This window comes from Phocoena phocoena, chromosome 4, assembly GCF_963924675.1.
Source record: "Phocoena phocoena chromosome 4, mPhoPho1.1, whole genome shotgun sequence".
Lineage (NCBI taxonomy): Eukaryota > Metazoa > Chordata > Mammalia > Artiodactyla > Phocoenidae > Phocoena > Phocoena phocoena.
The window spans coordinates 25,326,187-25,337,465 of record NC_089222.1 but is presented as its reverse complement, the minus strand read 5'-3'; the positions used below and the strand labels follow the sequence as shown (position 1 = coordinate 25,337,465).

General features: G+C 36.4%; 1 protein-coding gene across 3 annotated transcripts in view; it reads right to left on the bottom strand.

The window, feature by feature from the left end:
• Positions 1-2,783: 2,783 nt before the first annotated feature.
• The window catches only part of U2SURP (U2 snRNP associated SURP domain containing), a 51,797-nt gene continuing 43,301 nt past the window's right edge, over positions 2,784-11,279 (bottom strand). For all 3 annotated transcript variants that reach the window (XM_065876224.1, XM_065876225.1, XM_065876226.1), the window contains 5 exons: positions 11,021-11,180; positions 8,229-8,339; positions 5,482-5,600; positions 4,063-4,239; positions 2,784-2,922 (listed from right to left, as the gene is read on the bottom strand). In XM_065876224.1, coding sequence (XP_065732296.1) covers positions 2,784-2,922; positions 4,063-4,239; positions 5,482-5,600; positions 8,229-8,339; positions 11,021-11,180 — 706 coding nt within the window. The remainder of the gene's footprint in view (positions 2,923-4,062; positions 4,240-5,481; positions 5,601-8,228; positions 8,340-11,020; positions 11,181-11,279) is intronic.

The following is an 11,279-nucleotide window of genomic DNA, read 5'->3' as shown; positions in this document are numbered from 1 at the left end:
TAGCAGAAATGCCAAGAACACTCTGAGCCAAATAAAAGAGATCTTTTGGGTCAGGGCTTTTTGTTTTAGTTCTTTAGTCTCTAACTTCTCAACATGTTGCAGTCCAGAAGTGCCCATAAGCTTATTAACAGTAATAAGGAAATACAAAGTCAAAGAAAAGATTCACAAACATGATTTACTTTCTCTCACCTGTCAAAGAATGAGAGATTAAGTGGTATTAACCTGGTAAGGAATCCCTGTGCATGTTAGAGAGTGAAGGGTTTAAGCCACGCCCTTTATAAAAAGAGTAGCCAACAGAGGATTTCCTCCTACATGTAGCTGTGGTGGAGGATAACTGTCTATCACAGAGCTGAAACAGGGTATTTCCTATAACTGGATGGCCACACCTACAAACATTTTAGTCAACCTGTAGAAGTTTTGCTATCTAATTAAGTGTTCTTTAGACAGGAAACAGGAATAACATGCTATTATAAAAATATGGTAGAGAATATCTCCTCCCTTACAATTCACCAATTTCTGACCGTTAAGCTTTCACAGAATCCATGGAGAATTAAACACACTTACTCTGGATATTTTCTCATTAAGTTGGAAATAACCTATCTAACAATACCATTTGCAATTCCAGGGGAAAAAAATCCAATACAATCTAATACGAACATTAGCAAACTTCACAGAATACATATTCTACCAAGCCTACACAATCCCCACCCATCACACAAAAGGAAGCCAGTCTCACCCACTCTAAGATAGATAAACGATGTTCGTTATATCTGGATGCAGGTTAAAAGAACTGCTATGTCCCACTGCAGTAGAAAAAATACTAAATATAAGCACCCGAAACTGACCTAACAATTTCTACACACTCCTGCTTCTCCAGGATATTTTTTTAAAGAGAGAAAAAGAAGTACTCCTTGCAACTCGACTGGCAAAATCATTTCCTGACTTATCATTTCTAAGCCTATACTAGATACCAATGAATGACAGAGTGCCCGCAATCACCAGCAACTCAACATTGCTATTTCTGCAAAGAAAGGTAATTATATAAAATTCCATTCTCCCAGGCAATGAACAGGGGAGAAAAACATGCTCTTTAAAAATGGCTATATTTGTAGGTTTTTAAAAACCAGCACCAAATGTTCATGTTTAATTATTCTGAGCAACATTTAGTAATTAACACCCTAACAATACGGACAAACAAAAGAGTGAATGATAAAGGAATAACTTTCAAGCAATATTGCATGTTGATAAGAACCACTAAGTAAAATAATCTGATTGGCTCATTTCTACAGCTATTGTAGGTCTGCCCAGTTTGGCAATAACATGCCTCACTGCTCAGCTGATATTCCTACTCCTCAAATCATGAGTACAGCTTTTTTATTTTGTGACTAGGCAAGACTAAGTAAAACAACTTGAAAAGGTATTTTTAAAAAACAAGCTAACTCAGAACAATCCATTATTAGAACAGTTTTCTACTCTATTAAGAGGGGGAAAAAAACATCAAACCATTGTATAAAGTGCCTAAATGAAAAACTGAAAGCAAGATTCACAAATAGTAGTAGTGTCAGTTCAAGTCTACATAACCCTTTATTACATTATAGCAATATTATATTCAACATTACACAAGTTTTCTTATTTCTTCCTCATACTGCAATTTATTACCACTGTATTACAGATTTCAACTCTGCAAATGGTTTAAATCAACTTTTTGCACCTTTAATTTACAAACCACTGGATGTTAAGTTTCCTGAAAATTATTTTATTTTTAAATTTTACTTAAAGCTAAACCTAAAACTAAATTCTTTAAAAAAAAAACCCAACAAAGGTGCTTTACACTGAACCTTGTAGAAATATTCTGATACCAGTGTTTGAAAGACAGCCTACAGAGGGCTGTAAAAGGGTAACCTTCAAAAAAAAATTCTATGGCCAACTATTATTAGAAAACTTTTAAGTAAACTTTTCTAATGAGAGAAGATGAAATCGAAAGATGGAAATTTAATTTTTCCCTGAAAATAAGCAGTTGCTCAGGACACGGGTTAAGTGTATTGAAACCATATTGCTTCTCTGAAAAAAGAAAAAAATATTCTAACCAGGCATTGCATTAACAAAAGACTACACCACATTTGCCTAGTCTTTTGATCTCTGGGTACTAGTATTACTTAAGGGAACCTTACCAAAGAAACTGGTTGGCAAACCTACCAAATGTGAGTCTCAGGTCCCTAAATTTTGACAGTCATCTTAGTAAATATAAAACTTTAGCTACCTGACCAATGGAGCTTGTAAAGTGCATTAGGTATAAGAAACACAGCAGAAGTGCTAAACTCACTTAAGTAGGACTTTAAGGGACTTGATGTCATCGATAGGGCAAAAAAACGACGTTATAGTTTTCTGTTCAGATTTTATTTGAAATCTAATTCAAATTGTCAAAGCTACAAAAGGGGGGAAGACATCTGTATTATTTTTTTGCTAAGTCACAACATCCTAAAACAAAATATTACTACTGCCAGCAGATCCATTATACACATTTTTGATGAAGTTCATTAGCACAATAAAAATCTCATCTTGAGAAACAGCCACAATGAAAGTAATTTATACAATATAAAACAACGACAGGTCTACAGATGCAGTTACTTATGAGTTTACACATGCATTCACAAACAAAGAAAAACCCCAGGAATGCTCTTTCATTAGATTTTTTGTTTTTTTGTTTTTTTTTAAAAAACAGACTGTTCAGGCACAAAACAAAATCGCATTTCCAATAAGTGACAGCATCTTAAAAATTTATGTCAGTGTTTGTTTTTCTTTGACTTTTTATGAGACCTGTGTGGAGATCGGGACTGGGATCTGGATTTCTTCCCTGATTTTTTAGGGGATCTAGACCGTGATCGCCTAGACCTTTTAGGTGTCCTTGAACCAGATGGAGATCTGAGGAAACAAACAAAAACAATTTAACCAAAGTACTCATGTGATCAAAACTGACTATCCTTAAATTATCTAAAGTGATCTTTAAGAGAGCACAATGAAAGTCACTGAAATAAAAAAGGATGTAAACTTTCCAAGTTTATGCTTTGCCTACCGTGTGCACACACACACAGATTTTGTACTTCCTAGGTGCTGCATCAGTGATCATTGGTGGTATGCATGCTTAGAAAGACAGACTCCTGAGCCTTACTACTGCTCTACTGAATCAAAATCTCAAGAGGCAGGGACTGGGAATTTGCGTTTTAACAAGCTCCCCAGATTATTATAAGCCAAACTTCAAAATGGCATCCAAGATCATTCACAAACTTTTAAACGCAGCAGCTTTGCAGCCTATCTTCTTGAAGGGAAAAGAACCAACTACTGCAATATCATTTGAGGAAATCATTTAAGACAGCATAACTCTGTAAGTGCTATTCATGAAAATTACCAAAACAAGTAATTATATATACATATATATAATTTTCATGAACATGTATATAAATATATGCACAAGCACCATTTAGAAAAAGAGACTCATCTGTTGTATAAAGATTTTACTAAAAATGGTTACAATAAAAACGTTTTAGGATAAAAAGCAGTTTTAGCTCTCAGAAAAATTCTTCTATAAAACACTGGATAAATAAAACATTTCTGAACCACCTTTCTGGAACTAGGAGGAGAAAGGTATATAACACTAAATTAAACACTGAAGAAATGGTATCTATGTCCATAAGTCTCTACCCAAGAACTTGCTAATAAGATGGGGAGGGAGAATGTATTTTTCTTTCAGCCTTGACAAAAATCAAAGAATATTCTATAGAAGCTAAAGAACAGAAAGGAAAGGAAAGCAGCTATCCCTACTCCACAGGAAACTGATGTTTAAAATTCTTGGCTGGTCTTTCCTTGTTGGAAGCTTTCTTCTGCTTTAGTCATGACAAGGCTGGGGTGGTGAGATGGGAAGGAAGATTCTAAAATGAAAGTATATCTGTTTGGTTTTCTAAAATCCTTTAAAAAATGGCTGCCAACCAAATTATTTTCAAAAGCTGGTGGAATGACAAGGAAACTGGCATTTCAAATATTACCAAAAAAATGACTTGCGTTTACCTTTTGGCCTTTTTGCTAACATCTCTAGGAGAATCTTTGTGAGATGACCTGGACCGTGAGCTCTCTTTATGAGATCTTTCTGAACGCTCTGATCGCTCCGATTTTGGTGATGGGGATTTCACTCGTCTACCACTGCTACTGCGAGATGGGCTAGGGGACGTACTGTGTCGCCTTTTCCTATGGAACAAAGCCCCCAAAACATTCCATAAGTGAGCAAAGGATCAGGTATTCATTTTCCTTCTACTAAATTAGCTTTTAATTCCTACCAGCTTACACTATCTTTATTTTCACTAACCTTATTAATGTTATTTTCCAACAACATCCAAAGCCTTTTATACTAAGAACAAATAAGTCTTAAAGATAGGTTGATCTAGACAAAAACTGAATTCAACTGAATTAGATTTTCTCCTGCTCTAAGAAAGATTATTGGAACAATGGACCAAATTTCATAAAGGTCTCTGATTAGACAATCGTGTTTTTTAAAATGTTAATTTCCTGCTCTTGAAACTTTTTGTCGTTGTTTGATCTTGAAACTTTTACTGTAGTTAAGTATGAAAACGGGGCATCATGTAGGCACACTACTCTTAAATGATTGGGGACAAGGGGGGAAGGAAGAGGAAGAAGAAAATAAAGCAAAAGGGGAAATATTTTAACATTGGGGGAATATGGGTGAAGGATATCTGGGAATTCTTTATACTATTCTTGCAACTTTTCTATAAATCTGAAATTATATCAAGATAATAATAAAAAACAAAAAAGTGATAGATTTACTACTTAACCAATTAGTATAACTGTTATTTGTAACTATATGTAGGGTGACTGAGCCAAATTTTTTTTCTTGGCATTTGTTTGGTTTTTATTAGGAAAACCTCAATTCTGTTAACTGAAGTAATTTTCTCTACTAATCAGAGATTTAGGAACTGTGCAAGTAAGGAATAAAAACTAAACGAGAAATGATTTTGATTAGAATAAAGCCTTAAAGTGAGGACCAAGTCCCTATGGCCTATATACACAAACTCCCTTTACAAACAGGACCAGGAGACTCAAGTTTACAGATATCAGCCTCAGCACAGAAGAAAAGCTTATATTGGAGGCAACAGGTAAGATCTAGCAAGTTGTTTAGTTATTTAAGCCTTAGGTTTGATACCTAATACGGTAACTGAATTCTTGCACCGAACTAAGGCTAAGGTACCATACGAACCATGTAAAGGGATGATGTCCCAGATAACTAAGCCAAGTGCCAACTGACTGCCCCATTGCTCAGCTAATTCTGCCTCCTGCAGGCAGAGGCCAAACATGTTTACCACATACACAAAAATACTTTTCCAGTTTGTTGGCACCAGTGATGAAAATATTACAAAATGAAACATGATTCCAAATCCTGAAACCAGTATAGGCATTAAATGAGAAATGTTATACCTTTCTTTCCTTGTTGGAGTACACTCATCCTTTTCCTTCTTGTCTTTGGATCGAGATTCCAATTTTTCTTTATCCTTCTTATCTCTTTCTCGTTCTCTTTCTAATTCTTTCTCTTTCTCCTGTTTTTTTTTTTTTTAAAGAGAAAGTATTTAGCCATTAAAAACACCAACGTGGTTAATCTCATTTATGAAACAATATTGCCTCTATTCTAGTTAACTATTTTTAAAATTACTACTGAAGATATAACTATTTTTTTTAAATACCTACTCTTCCAGAAAACCAGTCATTTCTTCTACTCTTCTACTTATACTGAATAATAATAGTGATGCCAGTGACAGCAGCTAAACATTTTCTGAGTGCCTACCACAGGCCAAGCAATTAATAAACAATTTTCCATATACCATTTCATGTAATTCCTCGAAACATGCCTAGGAATAGCATTATCCTCATTCTAGAGATGAAAAATGAGACTCAGAAAGGCTAAGTACCATGCCTGCGGTCATACAGGATGGTGAAGTCAGGATTTGAGCCAAAGCTCCAGAGCCAGGGCTCTCTCAGCTACTACCTAGAGTGCTGTCCCTCCACTTGAAAAAACAATTGGAAAAAGCTAACAGAACCTTTCCAACTCAGACTGCAATAAAATTGTCAATAGTGATTCTAACGGTACAGCAAGTTGATTTAATCAAAGAAAAGCCCTTACAAAGTAATATGTTGAAAAGGAGAAAGAGCTATTCACAATACTCGTCCATCAGAAAATACTATACTATCAGAAAATACTATTAATACTCAATACTAATACTATTGAGAAACAAGTACCAATCATATTGGAAATGTTAAATCCTAATTTATAAAAGTACAAACTGACTACATGACTATATAATTATATAAACCAAAAAATAACTTATTGGCTTATCCCCAACTGCTACAACTGCCACTTCTCACTTGAAATTATGATTTCTATTGATAATTAAAGGAGTGGCTATAGACAATGAACCCACAAAGCCAACTTAGCTTTCCACTAACAGGAATTAAATTTCTCTATGATTTGTATGCATCAAGAAAGCTAACTGATATCTGATAAAAAGCCTACATCAGATGCTGGCACATGTTTTCCATAAGGGCCAGGTGGTGAATATTTTCTTTGTGGGCCACAACCGGTCTACTCTACTGCTTTAGTCGCCACAGTAGATAATACACAGATAATAAGTGAAGGGGTATGGCTGTGTTTTAATAAGTTTATTTACAAAAATGAGGGGATGGCCATAGTCTGCTGACCCCTAGTATGTACCTTCAAAAAGTACATTCCTCCCTCCAATTACAACGATGGAATGCAAGGAGACTAAAATGGTAATACATGTATTACTACATTAGACCCAGTGGGCATCTCAAGGTGTAGTCTTCCATGCAGATCAAACATCTACCACCATCTCCAAAGGGACTCATGGGGTTCAGACACATAACATCTTTTAAAAAAACAAACAAACAAACAAACAAAAAAACTCATTTATCTTTTTTCCAAATACAACAACATACTGAGCACAAATTTAAAAAGTGATGCTGAGGAGACTGACTTCCTCTGGTGACCTGTAGGATACATTTTCCTGATTGACACTTTCATAGGAATCAGACTACAGTTAAAACACTCAAGATATTTTAAACATTTTAATTCAATAATAAAGAGTTAATATAGCTATTATCTAATTCACAATCCTGCAAATTTGGGACTTATCAACCCAGTTTTACAGAGTAAAAGCAGGTTTCAGTGACGTGCCTGGGAGTGCACAGCAGACAGTGGCACCAGGAGTCCAGTGTTGTACAGCAACAAGCTGCTTTACCACACTGTTGTGCTCCCGTCACCATTAATAGGTTTGTATGATTTTAAGCTCCCTTCTAGTTGTTTCTATTTCTCTCTATAATCTTTTATTTGTAATGACAGTCAAGATATAGGTAAAAATTAATAGCAGTCCCGATAAAATTCCTAGGTTCTTTCAACAATTACCATGTAGGCCTCCTTGTTCTAAAATTCTCTGTATATCCCTACACACTTTTTTATGTATAAGAATACGAGGTCCCTTGGGCTTCCCTGGTGGCGCAGTGGTTGAGAGTCCGCCTGTCGATGCAGGGGACACGGGTTCGGACCTTGGTCCGGGAAGATCCCACATGCCATGGAGCGGCTGGGCCCGTGAGCCATGGCCGCTGAGCCTGTGCGTCCAGAGCCTGTGCTCCACAATGGGAGAGGCCACAAAAGTGAGAGGCCCATGTACGCAAAAAAAAAAAAAAAAAAAAAAAAGAATACGAGGTCCCTCAAAAGCTTAGAATTCACAGATGAGATATTCTACCACTTGCTGTCCCTCCTTGGACACAATGGAAAAGGAGTCCTAAATGAAATTCCCAAACCCTAACACCATCTCTGACTCTGTGCTACTTCTCAGGGTTCTTGGTGTCTCACTGTCACAAATGTGACTCTTTCTATAGTTCTGAAAGCATGTTCTTAGCAGGATTTCATGCTCCACAGGTAGTATCAGGAATAAAACAGTGTGCTGTTGCCCTAAGACTGCTTTCCACGCTGAAATAACTGTAAAACGTCAAGTTTCAAACGTTCCGAATTAGCTACCAATATTCAGCATGTAAACAAAGGATATAATTTGAAGTATTCTTTTCCTTAAATATGCCAATATATCAATATTGTAGGCAGTCAAACAAATAACTCTGGAAAATGCATATTACTGCATATACTTATTCCTTACTCGTTGAAGAAGTTTATCTCTGTAGTGTTCTACTTGTTCCTGAAAGCTCTGGCCTGGTTTTTTAGGTCTTTTTCCAGATTCCAATTCATCTTGAAACTTCATAACTTTGAGCTGTGAAATAACACATATTTAAAATAAATCTTTTTATCACTATAGCTTCTCAAGGAGTGCTTTGCTCCTTTAAAAAAAACTCTTCTTTGAAACAAGTGTATAAAAACGAAAAGCATAAGTATAGCAACATAAAACATAAAAAACACAGTAACTGATTAAGGACTCAGTCAAAATATACCATCAATGTGTAACTCCCTCATCGGAAGGCCACTTGTCAGACAAGCCCAACTATGCAGAATTCAAGTAATCAGACATTGGTCCACATGCTCTCTGCACAGCCACACGAGATGACTTGACAAAAATGACTGTTCTAATTTGTGGTAAATCAGTTTAAGAGGTAAGCATCCAAGAGTCAAACAACAGACCTGAATGCTACATTAGTGAAAGAAAGGCATTCCTAGAGCACCTTTTGAAGATCATTATAAAATCCCTAGCTACAGTTCCTGCTGATGTGGCCTAACTCAGGCACAAGCACAAGTCCAGGGCGCCCAGAAAACAGGTCACAAAGGGTCCCAACTCAAAAGACAGTAGCCCGTGGAATGGCTTGTTAGCCATCTATCCCCTGGCTGCCCTGGGACAGTGCCAAGTATATCACCTTTCCCCTCAACTATTCACTCTTTCCTCAGGGATGAGGGCAGAAAAGGGATCTTTCTACTTCAACAACAAAGAAGACCCTTCACCTGGCTCCCCACCTAGTGTTCCACTCCTCCAATCCTTACTGATAGAAACGGAGACAACAGCAGAATGAGAAAAGAAAATGCCAGCCTAGGCACTGCTCTAAGCAGAATCTGAAAGATTAAGAACTTGCTTCCAGTAAATACTGTAATTTATGGCTGCGTGTTTTCTAAGTGCTTTGCAGAGAATGTCAATATTTTATAACACAAATCCTTTGGTTTCTATTAATCCCATGGTAAAAAAAGATTCAGCTATAGACATCTTTATTACGACACATGTAGGGAAGAAAAGAGCTTTTAGAAAGAAAAACTACACTATAAATATACATTATACATACTATATATACTATAGTATATAATAAAACTAATTAGAACTTAATTCTTTATTTAAGGGTTCTCCTTTTAAAATCAGGATTTGGCTCACGTCCAAATCCCAAAAGGGTAAGTAAATTGCGACAGGGTAGCCACTATTGAGAGTAGGATGAACCACCGCTGAGTATCTAACAAAGAGAGAGGCCAGATTCTCAAAGAACATATAAAGTAGGGAAATGTATATATATATAGTGTGTTGCTATGTGCACCTCTGTGTATGCATGTATAGCACAAATCAGTATATACATATACAGTGTAGAACCATCCAAATTAACAAAAGTTGTATCACATGGTTTTCTTTCAAGTCAATAAGAAAATAGAACATTTAGAAACAGTCTGTTTTGGCATTTATAAGAGGGTAATTCAATTATCAAGACAATACATTTTTTATTGAACTCAATCTTTGTTTCTACTCCAATAGATCCATCAGGTCAGTAAGGCAGAGTTCAGTAAGACTGGGAGAAGTTCTGAGAGTTAAGGGCCATGTGCAGCTTGAAAAAGGTCCATGGGTGAGCACATTCACTGATAACACAACATCTTATTCCCCTACAATTTTATAAAGAATGTATATGAATATACCTCAGGAAAAATGAATCAACTTACTAACTCTGAAAATCCCTCCTCTCTACTTAAAATTGACATCACACTGATTCTGTGTAAGGTTGAAACAAAACGTTTTCTCTATTAACTTTTTGGCTTGGTGATATCGAGAAAGAGGTGGGCAAGAACTTGTACCGGCCCAGCAGTGAGTAAGTGGAGAAGTGGAAATTAAGGTGGTAGGTATTATAAGTTAGTAAGAGGAAAAGCACTGACAACCAGTAGGCATATAAAATACTGTTAAATGAACGGACAGAGTATTAAAATTCACCCTCACGTACACTTTTGAGATTCTGGACTGACTGCTACATGACTGCTAATATTTACTGGTAATGTTCCACCACATTGGGGCAAGAAATAAGGAAGGCTCCCATTATACAACCCTCCCCTCACTGACGTGTCTGAATACCTTTGGTAATTTTAAAAAGGCACTATAATAGAAAAGGGAATGGAGAGAGAGAAGTCTTGAGAGTTTGGATTCCCGCATAAGTTATTCCCCTTCTTATTGTTAAGCCCCAATCAACATCTACTCTCTCCCCATCAATCGTGCAGACACTGAAAATGAGCCTACTACAGTACCATGTATACATAACTTGATCGTGTCAGAAAACATCTCACTTTTTTTGTTACATACTATTTATGCTCAACATGTGATGGATTTCATAATGTGAGATATAATCTATTCATTACATCAATATCTGCAGAGGATCTCCTATGTGCCAGGCACTGGAGATATGATGATGAACAGACAACAGACATGGTCCCTTACTCTTGCAGAAATCACAGCCTAGTGGGGAACACACTAAACAAGCAAGCAAGAAAAAAAAAAAAATACACACACCACAACACATGTAAAATCGTAACAGAAAGAAGAGATGCTTGAACTAAGAGGCCTGAAGGAAGACAGCTGGTATGAAGGTTTCCAGGCAGAGAGGGAACAGTATGGACCAAGGTATGATGCTAAGAGGAAGCACAGTTTGGTGGGAAAAGTGAAAGAAGGCCAGTGTAGTGCAGTTTAAACTTCAATGCCATACTAACCTCAATTTCACGGAGTTTAGCTCGTTTTTCCTCACTCATTTCAGAGTACTTAGAGAACTTGGACTCAGTCATTTCTTCTTTGATTGGATTAGAGTACAAATGATGTTCTTCAGATTTGGAACTTTGAGTATCTTCTTCATCTTCACTTTCTTCTTCTTGACTTTGGAAATAAATAAGCAGAATACGTTGTATGTCACGACAGCAAGGAAAAAAATTACATTTTACATTACAGCTTTTTGATTTTTCACTGCCTTAGAGC